Here is a 16,757-nt window from a genome sequence, read left to right as displayed (position 1 = left end):
ATGAGTTGACTCTCAAAGGTATTTCTGTGCCTAGCTTGATTTAAGACCTTGAAAAAATAACCTTTTGTCTCTGGATTGTCTCCACCTCCTTCTTTTTATTGCTTAATGTTTTGAGATAGGTTCTCATAGAGCTCAGGTTGACTTCAAACCTGGCCTTGAGTTCCACCTTCCAAGAACTGGGGTTACAGGCAAATCTAACTCCTTGTCTTTTACAAGAAAAATTTGAGCTTAATGGCATAATTGTTTTGGTTGATATAATGTAACTTTGGTGTGTGATTAAAAACATATTCATCAGGGGATGGAGAGATGGCTCAGCGCTGAAGAACACTTGCTTGTTCTTGCAGGGAACCCTGGTTTGGTTTCTCATACTCATATAGCAGCTCATGACAATCGTAAGTCTAGTTCTAGGGGATCCGATACCCTCTTCTAGACTCCACAGCCATCATGCATGCACACAGTGCACATATATACATCCTGACAAACCATCCATATACATAATAATAAAACAAATAATTCTTAAAAAAAGAAGAAGAAAATTGGCCAAGCCTGGTAGCTTATACCTTTAATCCCAGCAGTTAGGGGCAGAAACATGTGCATCTCTATGAGTTCAAGGCCAGCCAAGGGTACAGGGATCTTGTCTCAAAACCAATCAGCTAAACAACAGACAAATTAATCAACCCAATTCTGTAAAAGTATTTACAGAATTTACTTTATGTCATATAGAAATTTGGGTCATAAGTTACTATTAGTATAAGCAGAAAATCAAATGGTTTCCTAGAAAGTATAGTTGGTTAATTGACAGATATTTGAGTATATAAAAATAATGAAAAGAGCTCTGGGTGACAAGAGTTGGGGTTTCTTTTTCCATTACTTTTCAAGAGGAATGAGCTTTCTTTTTAGTCTCCTCATGGCTGACTTCATTTCCTGATTCCTCAGAGTGTAGATCAAGGGGTTGAGCAGAGGGGAGATGACTGTGAAGGTGACAGAGATGGCTTTGTCTGTGGGGAGGGCAGTGAATGGCCGGGCATAGACATAGATGCAGGGCACAAAATGTAGGGTAACCACAGTGATGTGGGAAGTGCAGGTGGAGATGGCTTTCCTCCTGTCTTCCCCTGCCTGAGATCTCAACATCGTCAGAATGACCATGTAGGACACCAGCAGGAAGATAAACCATAGGGTAGTGACCAGGCCATTGTTGGAAATCATCAGGAGCTCAAGGACAAAAGTGTCAGTGCAGGCAAGTTTGAGAACCTGTGGGACATCACAGTAAAATGTATCAAGAACATTGGGTCCACAGAAGGGGAGTGGGAGCAAGAGAGAAATCTGCACAATGGAGTGGATAAAGCCCCCCACCCAGGAGGCCGCGATGAGGGCTGTGCAGCGCCTACTGCTCATGATGGTCACATAGTGCAGGGGCTTGGAGATGGCCATGTAACGATCAAATGCCATCACAGAGAGAGAGAAGATGTCTGCCCCACCAAGCAGGTGGAAGAAAAACATCTGTGTCATGCACTTTGCATAGGAAATAGTCTTTCTCTTTGAGAGAAGGTCCACCAAGACCTTAGGAGCTGTGATGGAGGAGAAGCAAATGTCCAGGATGGCAAGGTTGCGGAGCAGGAAGTACATGGGTGTGTGGAGACGGGGCTCACAGGTCACGGTGATCATGATGAGGAGGTTCCCCAGCAGAGTTGTCACGTACACAAAACACAAAACAAGGAATAAGACCAGGCTCAGGTGTGGGGACTGAGTAAGACCCAGAAATATAAATTCTTTTACTCTGGTGTCATTTCTCAACTCCATTGAATAACGATTTTCCTTTTTTGTACATCTTGGAAAAAATGAGAATATTATTTTAGCAAGTGTTACTTTTTCCCTACTAAATTAGATTCTTAGAGGCAAATATCAGAATCGAAAGATCACAAGGTGTTGTCCCATGAATTGCCACTTCAGGGTTATTGTAATTTTCACTTTAATATGTCTTGAATGAATGATATTTTATTACCCAAGCATGCATTTAATTATTTTCATCTGTAAATCACAAATGATTTTAGAATGTGTATGAAAGCAAGGTTCTCATTAAATAAGCGGTAAGTATTCCAGGCCAATAGAGGTGGATGATGAGCAATCAGATATAGATTATTGGTAGTATAAGTGATACAGAGTAAATTTGTGTGTGTGTAATAAAGCAGTGACTGTTTTGTACAATTAGAACATCCTGCATTTCGTAAGGATTTTTCTAGATTGGATACTACAATTAAATAAAAGCTCTAAGGACCTCTATTTGCCAAACAATGCCCCTTGAGTTGAATTAGTCACAAATATTATTCCATAACAAATTAGAGAAACATTAAGGTCATCATTCTCTTCTATTGCCTTTTCCTTAGAAACAACTCATTTACATCTATACTTTCAATTAGCATAGAGGGCAGAGGAGCTCCTCAGCTATTATGGAATGACAACGTTATTCTGAGTTCCCTTTTATTCATTATTTTAGCTTCTTCCTTATAATCAGTTCTTTTCTTGATCTGTCATTGCTGCACAGTGACTGCACGTATTTGAGATGTATGTCTTGTTAAGCTTTTGATCTATGTGTATCGCTATGTCATGATCACAAGAGTTAAGACAGTGAACATACCTAGCATGCCAAAAGAGATTTTGGTGATCTGACTATAGCTAGTCACTGTCTCGTCTGTTGTATAGCCAAGCACTGGACTCTGCTGTTATACAATAGTTTGTATTGTCTAGAATTTTCTGTAAATTGAATGTAATATTTATTCTCAATTTCTTCTGGCTTCTTTCACTCATGAAACTCACCCATGGTTTATGCATGCTGCTGCTTTTTTTTTTTTCATTTTTACCATGTGGAGACAACACAATGTATTTAAGAATTTACTTGATGAACATTTCTGGCTAGTTTTTATTGACTGTTAGACATCAGCTGCTATGAGCTATGTAGCCTTAGGCAAATATACTTCTAGTTCTCTTAGGAAAGTAACTAGAAATAGAATGGCTGTAATTCTTAAAGTCCGTGAATAGGAAATCAAGCAACCTAATTTAAAAAGTAGGACAAATGTGGCAAGAGTGGCGGTGCACGCCTTTAATCCTAGCACTTGGAAAGAAGTGGCAGAGGCAGGCGTATCCCAGTGAGTTTGAGATGTAGGATGTTACAAGCTTCCTGGAGCTACACAGTCAGAACCTGTTTAAAGAAAAGAGTGAGTTAAAACTGCAGTGTAAATGAAGTCATGGTGCAAATAAAAACAGCACACATCCATGAGAGTAGCTAAGGTGGAGACAGACAGCACACATCCATGAGAGTAGCTAAGGTGGACAGACAGCTCACATCCATGAGAGTATCTAAGATGGAGACAGACAGCTCACATCCGTGAGAGCAGCTAAGATGGACAGACAGCTCACATCCGTGAGAGTAGCTAAGGTGGAGAAGGCTGATGTCACACATCCGTGAGAGCAGCTAAGGTGGAGAGACTGACATGTTAAGAGGGACTGTAACAGTGGTGGGGATGTGAAGTGGTCAAACTTCTTTTGAAAACAGTTGGGTAGTTTCTTGAAATATAAAATATATGCTCACCTTATAGTTGTGTTGTTTTTTTTTAAAGTTCCTTCCTTTTTCATTTGAAGAAATCTTGAAATGGTCCTTAATTTCTTTCTTCTGAATTTACCTCCATTTTCCTCTTATTAGAAAGAAAGAGAGAAAAGAAGGAAGGAAGGAAGGAAGGAAGGAAGGAAGGAAGGAAGGAAGGAAGGAAGGAAGGGAGAAAGGCAAAGGTCACTTTTTCCTTCCATTTTGGAAGTTTTTTTCATTTTGCAGTATGTTTTTTCAGTTCCAATGAAGATTTTTGTCTCCATATAACTCACTTTTCCTTCAAGCTTTTTTTTTCTTTATGCAATATTCTCTAGAGACAATTTAATTTGGAAGACCGAAAGCAAACTACCCAAAGGGTCCTGACCGAGGGTGGTGCACTCTCACAGCGCCCTGACTGTCTGTCACAGTGGGGACACCTGCTGTCACAACACAGCCAAGTTACTTTACTCATTGGCCTCAGTCTCTGCATTTGTGACTTGCCAACAACGATACCCTCTTTGTATCATTTTCATGAGGATAAAATGAATTAATTCACTTAAGACATCAGTCTTTAAAACATACCTATAAATAGGAAATGTGACTATGTCTGTGTTAAAGAAAAACTGTGTTAACCACTCACACGTGAACAATTTCTTTAAACACACGAACATCTTAGAGGAACTGTGTATTTCTCAGAATATATACCCTAGAACAACTTTATCAGAGCACACACTCTTAGGGAAGTGAAGACATACACTTCTTTCAGAGGCAGTGAATATTGAATGGGTGGCATCGCATGTGAAAAGAGCACATGCTCAGTTTGGCTTCTTGTCTTCTACACAGACTGGAGGTGGTTTATCAGGGCATCTGGAGCAAGAGCCGCTAAGGTGTAAGACCTGGTTTTGTCTGTGAGAGACAGGCAAGTGTGTGGCCTCACGGAGTCTCCACTTCTGTGGAATGCAGATGGTGAAGGGAAGTTGTGGGGATTGGAGTAATATGTAAAGGTCTTCATGCACAGGCTGGTTATCTAGTTTAAGCCATGTCAGTTAACTTAGATCAGCTAAGTGGTAACTGACTGGCTTCTGAGAGATGGTCACTAGAAAATACCAACTCGGAACAGTTAATAGAGATGTTAATGAGATCAATTTAGTCATCAAAAGCTTCCATTCTGGCCTCCATTTACACAACACACCATGGTTTGTGGGAAGCAAGAAGGCAGACCATAACTCAGATTAAGGAGTTACATTTTATGTTCAGAAAACTTCTCCAGCTTCTGCTCCATCCAGTGATTTTTAATCCACTTAATAATCTGGCGTATACGGAGCCTTGGCAGAGTTCTAGGTTATTTGAGAAAAGGAATAGAATCTAAACACAGTGGGGAAAATAATTAAGGCCTAACAGTTATTTGGGAGTGAAGGGGCCACCTTAAAACAGATGAGACACTGTGAATGAGAAAAGGAGGGTTTTTCACTAGTGGGCTCAGAAAAGCTGCACAGAGGAGGTGATGACTATAGTGGGGTCCATGGGAATGGGGAAAAGGTGGGCAAGGGGACAATTTGGGTACTGAAAGCTGCTTGGGGACTGGAGTTTTGTCTGGAAAGAAATGGTTTGAACACAAAGGTATTGGAAGATACATATAGAAATCACTGTTATAACAATTTTTCTTTTTACAAATTTTGAGAACGAGTAGTAGGTGTTACTTTTATTAGTTTTTTAAAATTTATTTCTTTTAATTATTCATTTACTTACTGTTGTTGTAGTGTGTGTGTGTGAGTAGGTGGAGGCCAAGGGACAACTTTGTAGAGATGGTTCTCTCCCTCACTTTTATGCAGGCTCTGGGGATTGAATTTAAGTCATCGGTCTTGCACTGCAAGCGTCTTTACCTGCTGAGTCATCTTTCTGGCTCCTTGTATTAGTCTTGCAAGTTGTTCAAAGGTTTGAAATAAATTATTTTTAGTTTTTAGGTTAAAATTTAGTATAAAAATTACTTCTGGAGCTTTCAGTCAGGGGAGATCCACCTACAGAGACAAAAAATGCCTCAGGAGGGAAAACATCTTAATATAGTTTGAGAAGTTTCTTGTAACAAAGAATACCTTTTCCCATGTTTGGAACTGATTTCCTCTCCGTGTGTCTCACTTCACAGTCTGTAAATGTTTCTAATCTGTGTTATTTGCTAGTGCATGTTCCCTGATTACACTCAGATTTCAACATCTCTCACTCTTCCCTTCTCACCCCTGTTTGTACACACAGGACGCCACAGGCTCACAGATTCCATTGCTTACCTAAGATCTTCGACCTTTTTTCAAGAACTCCAGTACTTTAGCAAAGTTTACGTAAACCTTGGAGACTGTTTGGCTCAGAACGTCTGGAAGGCCACTGAGTTCAGTAGCCTCTCCTTTTATTAATGTGACGAAGGGCAGACTCGAAGAATGACATTTTCTTGGCTCTTCCTCACTAATTTACTGTGTTCCATCATATTTGCTGACTTCTAAATCCCAGAACAGAAGTGAGGGTTATCAGAGGGATTATAGTGGATGTGACCTTGGAAAACTTCTGCTGATGGTGAGGTTGTTTCAGTGGGAGTAATTAAGATGCTACTCAGCAATGGATGCTTTGGCATCTAAAAGTGTGAGTTCCCTGTTCTAACTCAGATAGAAAAGGGGTTTAATTAGGCACATAAAGTTTGGGAGAAGGCCTTTTAAACTTCATATTTCAGCAGCTTTTGTTCACAAGGCATTCATGTTGGGAAGAGGTTGAAGCAGGCTGAAGTAGTATGAGGACTTGTAGCAAGCTTTCTTGTTGGATTACCTTTGGACCATCAACCCACAAATAATGACCCAGAGACTTATCATTAATTGTGAAAGCTTGACCTTTAGTGCTGTGGAAAAAACTTTTGTACACTGAAGACTGGTCATTGTGATTTGTTTAATGAATGTAAATAGAGACTACTTATTTGTTTCCCGGCTGCCCAGATCTGAATAATCACACAGAAACTATATTAATTACAACACTGCTTGGCCAATAGCTTAGGTGTATTCCTACCTAGCTCTTATATCTTAAATTAACCCATTTCTATTAATCTGTGTATCACCACGAGGCTATGGTTTACTGGAAAGTTTCTGGCAATGATGTCTGTCTCCTTCAGCAGCTACATGGTATCTCTTTGACTCTGCCTACTCTCTCTTTATTTCTGATCTGATTTCCTGCTTGACTTTACTCTGCTGATCCATTGGCTGATACAGCTTCTTTATTAATCAATGGTAATAAAACATATTCACAGCATACAGAGGGAAATCCCATATCAAATAAAGAAGTTGACTGGCCAATAGCTGAACAGGATAAGGTTAGGTGGGAGAGCTAAACTGAGAATGATGGGAAAAAGAAGGGTAGTCAGAGGAGGCTTGAGTAGATGCAGGGAGAAGCGAGATGAGCATGTTGTACTGAGAAAAGGTAACAAGTTACGTGGAAGAGTGTAGATAAGAAATACGGGTTAACTTAAGTTGTAAGAACTAGTTAGTAATAGATCTGAGCTATTGGTTGAGCATTTATAATTAATACTGAACCTCTGTGTGTTTATCTTGGAGCCAGTAGTCCTGACAAAAACTCTGCCTGTACTGTAGCTTAAGCTTGTCTCGATAACTTAATATCTTAAATTAACCCATATTTTTAATTCTATGTTCTGCCGTGTGGCATTACCTCTCTTCCATCTTGCACTTCCTGTCTCCTCTCAATGTCTGGCTAGTGACTCTGCCTTTCTTCTTCCCAGAGTCTTCTCTGTTTCCAGAAGACCCACCTAACTTCTTCCTGCCTAGCTATTGGCCATATAGCTCTTTATTAAACCAATCAGAAGGTGCCTTGATGAAGATACATCTTCACAGTATAAACAAATATTCTACAACAGGGACTACTTAGACTAAGAAAAATTAATAAAGCCTGGTAACAAGATGGCTGTATAGCAACAAACATGAATTCATTTGATAACTATCTTGACTGTTTGGTCACCTAAATTTTTTAGATGGTGGCCCTGCATCTGTCCTGAAACTCACTATGTAGACCAGGCTGGCCTGGAACTCACAGAGATCTGCCTGCCTCTTCCTTCTGAGTGCTGGGATTAAAGGTGTGCACCACCATGCTTGGCAGAATCTATAGTTCTAAGGCCCTTTACCGTAATTACTGGCAATAATTGCTTTCCTTGCAGGTCAAGCTCAGAGCTGCCTGTGGCTTCTCCTTCCTTTGACTCCAGCCAGCCTCGAGGCAGCATGGCTCAGTTTCCTTCATTGGCTGGAGATCTTCCTGAATTTGGCTCAGCTTCCAAAACCAGCTGTCACTTCTCAGTTGCAACCAGAATTGAATCCAGTGATGCAGCAGTGTTCCAGGTCACCAGATGGAGTCCTTACCTTCACGGGAACAGTTGTTGAAAAAGGGTTTAGGTTTAGGACTAACACAAGAACACAGGGATTTACTTTACACCTGCATGGCTTATTAAAGGTATCTCTTTCAAGATGACAAATCTTTCAATCCAACTTAAATTGAATAAACAAATATAAGAGGTTCCTACTAATGGTAGTTGGCAAGATATTGATTTTCAGTATTGTGCAAGTCTCCAGCACCACCTTCTTCCCATCGTTGAAAGCCTTAGGGATAGAAATGAAATGCTTTGAGAAACATCGCCATGCAAAAATAAGACCTGTATTTGTTGAGCTTTCCAGTGTGCCAGGTACTTTGAAGAGAAAAACTTAAATTTTGGAGTAGATTTACTGCAGAGTTGCAAGAACATTCTTGTACATTTCACCATTAATGTCACCATGATTTTTTCATCAGGACCTATGGATAACATACTGAAAAATTACTATTAAGTAAGGTCCATCCATTATTTAGTTTTCTTAAGTTTTTTTTCCCCTCAGGATTATATCCAGGATACTGGATTACATTTAGTGTCCATGTCTTTTTAGCTCTATGGGGCTCAGACAGTTTCGCAGACTTCTTTTGGTAAGACAGCATCAAAGAGTGCTAGTCAGGAATTCTGTAGAATGTCTCTAAGTCTGAGTTAGTGCTGTGATTATTTTCTCATAGTTAGATGGAAGTGATGAGTCTTGGGAGAAGGAATATAGCATCACTCTTATCCAATCATATCAAAGGGCACACCCAGTGACCGTAGACTGCCGATGATGCTTGCAACTTTTAACTCCAGATCAAGGTAATGTTTTTCAGACTTCTCCAGGTCTTTTCTTTCAGTGAATATCTTTTTTTAATTTTTAAATTTTTTCCAGCAGACTATTTTTTATTACTCTATAAATAATACCAATCAAAATTTCCACTTCCTTCCCTCCTCCCACCTCCCTCTTGCTCCCCCACTCATCCTCCCCCGCCTCCAGGCCCAAGAGAGGGCAGGGTATCCTGCCCTGTGGGAAGTCCAAGGCCCTCCCCCTTCCATCCAGGCTTAGGAAGGTATGCATCCAAATAGAATAGGATTCCTAAAATGCAGTACAGGTAGTAGAGACAAATCCCAGTGCCATTGTCATTGACTTCTCAGTCAGCCCCAATTGTCAGCCACATTCAGAGGGTCCAGTTTGATCCCATGCTCATTCAGTCCCAGTCCAGCTGGATTTGGTGAGCTCCCATTAGATCAGGCACACTGTCTCAGTGGATGGATCAACCCCACGCTGTCCTGACTTCCTTGCTCATATTCTCCCTCCTTCTGCTCTTCAATTGGACCTTGGGAGCTCAGTCCAGTGCTCCGATGTGGGTTTCTGTCTCTGTCTTCATCCGTCGCCGGACGAAGTTTCTATGGTGATGTTTAAGATAGTCATCAGTCTGACTACGGGACAAGGGCAGTTCAGGCACCCTCTCTCCTCCACTGCCCAGGGTCCTAGCTGGGGACATCCCCGTTGACACCTGGGAACCCCTATAGAGACAAGCCTCTTGCCAACCCCAAAATGACTCCCTTAATGTAGATATCATCTTCCCTGCTCCCATATCCACCTTTCCTCCATCTCAACCATCCCACTCCCCCAAACTCTCCCCTCCCCTTCTCCCTTCTCTCTCGCCCTCTTCCCTTCCCCCCACCCTGCCCCCACCCCCATGCTCCCAACTTTTGCCTGGTGATCTTGTCTGCTTCCAATTTCCAGGAGGATCTATATGTTTTTCTTTGGGTTCACCTTATTACTTAGGTTCTTTAGAATCGCTAACTACAGGCTCAATGTCCTTTGTTTATGGCTAGAATCCACTAATGAGTGAGTACATATGATATTCATATTTTTGGGTCTGGGTTATCTCACTCAGGATAGTGTTTTCTATTTCAGTGCATATCTTTTTGTCTACAATATCCTTTTGTCTACATCAGGAGGAGATTATCCCTACCAACTCTCACCTCTGGAATTGGGAGTTAGACCACACATCTTTGAGGGTAAAAAATCTTTGCAAACTATTTGAAATTCTGCACATGAGCACCCTGAATTTGCTTATATATTCATATGCCTATATCTGCATGAACTTAAAGATATTTGTTTTCTGCTTTGAGTAATAATTCATCAATGTCATATATATTTTGTTGCTTGGGTTGTTTCTACTTTGGCCATTGGGAACCCTTTAAAGAGGTTACTTGGTTCCTTTGACACAACTCAGGTTTTGTTTTTGAGAACTTTCTTGAATTTTGGCAAGATGCTCCAGATATTTATTGTATATATCTGCTTTAGTACTACTGTTAGGTATTCTTCAAGGAAAATTTCTCCCTTCTTTCATTTGTTTGTTCGTTCCTTCCTTCGTCCTTCCTTTGTTCATTCGTTCTTCCCTCCTTCCCTTCCTCCTTCCCTCCCTCCCTCCTTTCCTTCCTTCATTCCTTCCTTTCTTCCTTTTTTCCTTCCTTTTCTTTCTCTTTCTCCGCTCGCTGCAATGGTGCTGTAGGGAACAGAGAGAGTCAATGGGCCATTTATGTTCTGGTAACATGATGCTGATATCAATATCAATATCTGTTAGGGGTCAAGATGGCTAACACTGGATATTGGGAGCTATGAGTTAGCACAAATGGCTGACACCACATGGCTGGGAAGCCTCAAAACTAAACAGTGATGTCTATAAGTATTTCTGGCAGAATGCCACTTTTGTGAGATTTTATATAAAGATGCTCTTGAAGCCAGAGGCGAGTTCGTCTACCTTGGCCTTTGTAAGCCTGCCTGTGTGTTTGTGGGTCTGTTTGCCTATCTCCTCTGGGCCTATGTGCTGCTCTTTAGGATCCCAAGTGTCCTGGAATGTGCCTTCTGGAGGTTGCCTGTCACCTCCCCTGTGTGCTGGCCTTGCCTGTATTGAGTAAGTTGTGACTCCTCGAATTCTCTTCAATCTCCCAGCTTTCTGTGATCTGCCTCCTTTATTTGGAATGTGGCCTCACATATACTTTTTTGGCAATTCAGAAATATAAATAACAGTAGTGGCAACATATCCATAGCAAAATCATAACAGAAAACAACACTGTATGATTGTGGCTTCTAGGCATACCACTTAATAATAAATGTAAAATTTAAATTTTATTATTGTATCTTTTTCCCCCATGTGAACCTAGGAAGCTCCAGGAAGCTCAAGCAATGGTAATGTCCACTTCCTGTAGGGAAATGCCTTTCTAATGCCCTAAGGCAATTTCATCTACTCAGGGGACTCCTGATGGGTGCTGCAGAGCACTGGAAGGAACTGTCAGATCTGGAGGAAACATGTAAGGGAAAATGCAGAAGCTCTCGGTGGGCTGATGACTGGACAACTATGTTCATAGGGTTCGCCCATACTGTGTGCATCAACAAACCCAACTAACTTGACCTTTAATTGTTTTTCAAATATCTTGCCTTGTCCACCATTACTATCTTACATTGGATCTTCATTATTTATTTCATGGGTTGATTGAAGAAACATCTTAGTTGATCTCTTTGGTTTTTTTCCCTCTTCAATCTGTTCATAGAGAGGTAGCACCTTTTTTTTTTATTATTATTTTGTTTTATTATTACTTAAAAAAATACCAATCCTCATGAGGTAGTGCCTTCTATTCTTTCAAAATATGCACCATTATTTTGGTTTTTGAAACTTTTCAAATACTTTCCATTTTATTCAATGTGAATGTCAAGAGCTTTTCAGTGGTCTATCCTGTAGGTTGTAAGCACTTGGTCACATTCTCCCATTATCTTTCTGACCTCAACTAGCACACATCTCCTCTTGTTCCTCTAAGCTGGATCAGTGGCCTCTTTGCCATTCCTGTATCCTCTCGAGGCTTGTCATCACATCAGAGTCTTGGCTTGACTGATTTGTGTACTGCAATTTGTACCTTACATAAAACTTTCCTAGACCCAACAATTTTAAGAATTAGTATCTATCTTCAGAAAAATGAGAAGATTCACAGCATACTAAATATATAATATGTAAATATCATAAGTAAATAAAACTAAGATTGATACATTGAATACAGCTGACCACTTTCCCTTATATTTCTTTTTTCTTTTTTTTTTTTTAATATTTATTTATTTATTACAATATTCTGTGTGTATGCCTGAAGGCCAGAAGAGGGCACCAGACCCCATTACAGATGGTTGTGAGCCACCATGTGGTTGCTGGGAATTGAACTCAGGACCTTTGGAAGAGCAGGCAATGCTCCCAACCTCTGAGCCATCTCTCCAGCCCCTCCCTTATATTTCTTAACCCATAAAGTCTGAACTACTTTCATAGATATCTGCTAATTTGTGGAAATCATGCAGTCAGAAAATAAAATAAAAGTAAATAGTTTATATTTATTTTTAAAGTCAGTATCTCATGCCACCCAAGTTGGACTTGGATTCTTTAAATAGCTGAGGTTGGTTTTGGACTTCTGGTCTTCTTCTCTGGAGGGTTGGGTCAGAGTCTCTCTCTGTAGCCTTATTTGGCCTGGGACTTTCTATGAGGACAAGGCTGGCCTTGAACTCAAAGATCTATTTGCCTTTGCCTCCCAAGTGTTGGTACTAAGGCTTGTGCCTTCCACTTGTTTCCTCACTGAATATTAAAAGTTCAGTGGGGAAGCAAGTAGAAGGCACAAACAGTAGTAGCCGACTTATTGTAGTTTTGATGATGTTGTTTCAATGGGATTCATTAAAGTGTTATCAAAACAGTCATGTGTGCACATTGATATATTTTTTTTCTTGTGTTTGGAATTCTTTAGAGGCAACAGAAGAATCTATTTGACTTGTACCTTCTACACACTGGACCCCTGTGTAGTATTCTGCTCCCTTAGTCCCAGCTTTATAATGAGAGTTAGACAGAAGATTACTGTTGAGCAGGAAAGTGGTAATCAACTGGCTACTTCCCCTGGTGGTAATGGAGTTTCAGTGGGAATTATTAAATTGTTGCTAAAGTATACATCTACATGTAAACACACAGAAAATTTATAACTATTAATTATTTCTCTCAATGTCCTTGATACTGGGGTTATATTTAGGAAGCGGTCTCCTGTGCCAATGCGTTCAAGTGGACTCCCCACTTTCTCTTCTGTAAGGTTTAGTGTGGCTGGCTTTATGTTGAGGTCTTTGATCCATTTGGATTTGAGTTTTGTGCCTGGTGATGGTTATGGATCTATTTTCATTCTTCTACATTTGATATCTGGTTATGCCAGCACCATTTGTTAAATATGCTTTCTTTTTTCCATTTGATATTTTTTGTTTCTCCTTCAAAAATCAGGTGTTCAAAGGTGTATGGATTAGTATCTGGGTCTTCTGTTCAGTTCCATTGGTCCTCCTATCTATTTTTATACCAATACCAGGCTGTTTTCAGTACTGTAGAAGAGTTTGAAGTTAGGGATTGTGATGTCTCCAGAAGTTCTTTTATTGTACAGGATTGTTTTGACTATCCTGGATTTTTTGCTTTTCTATATGAAGCTGAGTACCATTCTTTTGAGGTCTGTGAAGAATTTTGCTGGGATTTTGATATAACCCATGATTCTTATCTATGTTTAGCCAAGTGACTTGGTACCTTTTCTCAGTAAGGCATTTTCATCTTTCTTCCTCTGCATCTGCCTGGTGACTGCATCTCGGCCTTTCCTCTTTCCAGAATTTTCCTAGGCTGATTGCCCTACCTATATCTCCTACCTGGCTACTGGCTAATCAGTGTTGTATTAAACCAATATGAATGACAAATCTTTGCAGTGTACAAGAGCGTTATCCCACAGCAAGAATTAGATAAATTACTAAACTCTGCATTTCTAAACCTTTACACTGCCCAACATAAACCTACTGGGTACTAGGTGTGCAGTCACAGTTGTTATGGTTTTTTATAATCTGTAATATACATTGGGATCATTGTATTATATGAAGGATAGTAAGTTTTTCTTCTGAATGCTTTTCTTCTCACAGAGAATAAAATGTCAACAGCGCCAGTTCAGCAGCCTTCAGTATGGTTACTCCATTGATGGCCTCTGGTGGTTACAATTTAGCACATTGTATCTAGTACACAGTGTTTTAGTACACTGGCCCTTAGCTGTATTTGCAATCTGTAGAGTTTGTAAATATCCTCTCTGCTTCTAACCCCAAATTAAGAAATGTGCAGAAATCAGCAACAAGCAATATAGTCATTGCTATGGTAATGAAGGAAGTCAAGTGATTACCACTTGATTACAAGTGAAATTTACACACAATTATCATGAAACAGAATGGAGACTCCTAGCCAGATTACCAACTGCTACACTGCCATTACTACTTCTTCTTTCCAAAAGGGCCTTACACATTCTTCTAATTCTGCCTCATCTTTGGGTCACAAACTTCCCCAACAAAATCTCCACACCTTGGACCGAAATGTTCTTTGTGATTGGTTGGCGAAATGATGACAGAATTCCTGTAACACTTTGTGGAGTTGATAGACATCTCATCTAGCTTTCAAGGTAGAGAAAGTATGTGTTGTATACCTCTTTAAAATTATATTTAGGAGCTGGTCATAGTGGTGCAAACCTTCAATCCCATCACTTGGAGGTAGAGGAAGATTGATCTCTGTGAATTCAAGGCCAACCTACCTGGTCTACAAGGTGAGTTAGTTATAGGACAGCAGAGCTACATAGAGAGACCCTGTTACAAACAAACAAACAAACAAACAAACAAACAAACAAACAAACATATTTAGCGGTGGAGGAAATGGCTCAGCCTTTAAGAGCATTTACTACTCTTCTAGTGGAGCCATATTTGATTCCCAGTACCCACATCAGGTAGTTTTCCATGGCCTGGAACTCTAGTCCAATGCCTCTGGCCTTCAGGCACCCATTGTCACATACATACAATTAAAAATGAATATGAAAATTATATTTACTTCCTGTATGTGTAAATGTATGCATGCGCATATGTTGGGAGCAGTGAGACCCCAGATCCTGAATTTCTTGTAATCCCCTGATCTGAGTGCCTACAGCTGCTCTGAGCATGAGACCTTCAGGAGTTCCTGATGGCAGGAGAGTAGTTTCTGGTGGGTTCGGCTGGGGCGTGGCTATCTCTATATAATCTGCCCCTGAACACAATAAAGGGGTTTGGAACGTGGTCATTTTTGGGCTCGAAGGGACTTCATTTGAGGATGGAACATTTAAACTTACAATTGAATTTACTGAAGAATATCCAAATAAGCCACCTACTGTTAGATTTGTCTCTAAGATGTTCCATCCTAATGTCTACGCAGATGGTAGTATATGTCTGGATATACTTCAGAACTGTTGGAGTCCAACTTATGATGTGTCTTCCAGTTTAACATCCATACAGTCTCTGTTGGATGAACCTAATCCCAATAGTCCAGCCAACAGCCAGGCTGCCCGGCTGTACCAGGAGAACAAGCGGGAATATGAAAAGTGTGTTTCTGCAATAGTAGAACAAAGCTGACGTGACTGTTGACTCAGGGTAGAACAAACAAAGAGGCTGGCCATAAGAAAAATGTATATTGATGAATTAATCTACTTCCTATTCCTAATTCATTACATTTACTTTATTAAAAACAAAATAGCTGTTGTGCTGTTTCTGTCTTCCCTTGCCAAGTTTTTCTTCCCCTTTCTGTCCTCCTGTGGAGCATCAGAGATTCCATTTGAAGTCCAATGTACTGTACCTGGGTTACTTGCAAACATTACTACTGCATATGTCCCTTTGTTGTATCTCATTTCTAACCTCCAGTCCCCTTGCCTGAAGCTCGCAAACTGGGTGCCAGCGCACAGAGTGCAGACATGGGGGCGCTGTGCGCGGCAATTGGAGGTTCCACCGAGATATCGGGAATTAGGGAACACTGAGAGGTCGCTCTCAGAAGGTGAGGGTGGATTGGGGTATATGTGTTAATCCTGACATCCTTTGTTCAGTTTGGCAGCAAGTGGAAGTCAACCGAGAAAGAAGGGTAAATGAACAGGGTTGTCCCTGGCCGAAGGGGACGTATGTATTGGGAAAAGATAGAATATATATAGCTTAAAAAGATAAATGTGTACAGATGTATGATATGTTGCTTGTGTTGTCTTTTGTGTTCTGGACTGGAGAAAGACATTTGATTCTAAAAACTGCTAAGAAAGGTATTTTGACTTTAAAATATGGGCTTAAGAATTTGATGCTTTGGAAAAGAGGTTCTGTTTTTGTCTCCACAGACAATGAGAGCCTAAGGATTTATTCGAGATTCATGTGGTTTGAATCACCGAGACCTCCTGAAATGTTGCAGTGGTGTGTGAGCTGCAGCAGCGAGTGCAGGCTGCCTGGTGGTGGTAGAGGCACCAGGAACCGGCAGTGCAGCTCTTCCAGCTTCCAGCTGACTATGCGGAATCGTTCGTGGTTCTTGTTGAAGATGGATGCCAGGAACTTCAGCTCGGCCTTGAGCCCTGACATGGACATCGTTCCCTCGTCTCCGGCAGGAGGGGTGAGGAAAGGGAACTGGGGCCGGGAGCAGCCAACACGGCTGCTCCGCAGGGCCACCGGACCGTGCTCTCGCAACCACGTCTGAGCGCAGGTGGAAAATGGCAGTAAATTGTAGTAAATACACCTAAGAATGCAGCGTCCCCGCTCAGCAGGAAGTAGCCAGACAGATTGACAACGCCCAAATTCCCTAAGGAGAAGGCCGTAGCAGTTCTAGGCTCTGCCTGCCGACTGCCCTATTGTAGGAGCAGGTGGACTTACAACAAATGTCTTGTTCATTATTTCATTTGTATGACATCTGTTAATATTGCTAATGCCTCTTATAT

General features: G+C 40.8%; 1 protein-coding gene and 1 pseudogene across 1 annotated transcript; one reads left to right on the top strand and one right to left on the bottom strand.

Annotated features, from left to right (window-relative positions):
* Positions 1–867: 867 nt before the first annotated feature.
* Positions 868–1,800, bottom strand: LOC130880161 (olfactory receptor 4D11). The gene has a single exon (XM_057779082.1). It carries the CDS (start codon positions 1,798–1,800, stop codon positions 868–870), a length of 933 nt encoding a protein of 310 aa, XP_057635065.1.
* A 1,597-nt stretch (positions 1,801–3,397) lies between these two features.
* Positions 3,398–15,441, top strand: LOC130879844 (ubiquitin-conjugating enzyme E2 A-like; annotated as a pseudogene).
* The last annotated feature ends 1,316 nt before the right edge of the window (positions 15,442–16,757 follow it).

Source organism: Chionomys nivalis, chromosome 8 (genome assembly GCF_950005125.1).
Source record: "Chionomys nivalis chromosome 8, mChiNiv1.1, whole genome shotgun sequence".
NCBI lineage: Eukaryota > Metazoa > Chordata > Mammalia > Rodentia > Cricetidae > Chionomys > Chionomys nivalis.
The sequence above is the reverse complement of the archived record's forward strand: the minus strand, read 5'-3'. Positions and strand labels throughout refer to the sequence as shown.

Coding starts and splice junctions, on each gene's coding strand:
- LOC130880161 (XM_057779082.1), bottom strand. CDS start 1,800: ATGGAGTTGAGAAATGACACCAGAGTAAAAGAATTTATATTTCTGGGT.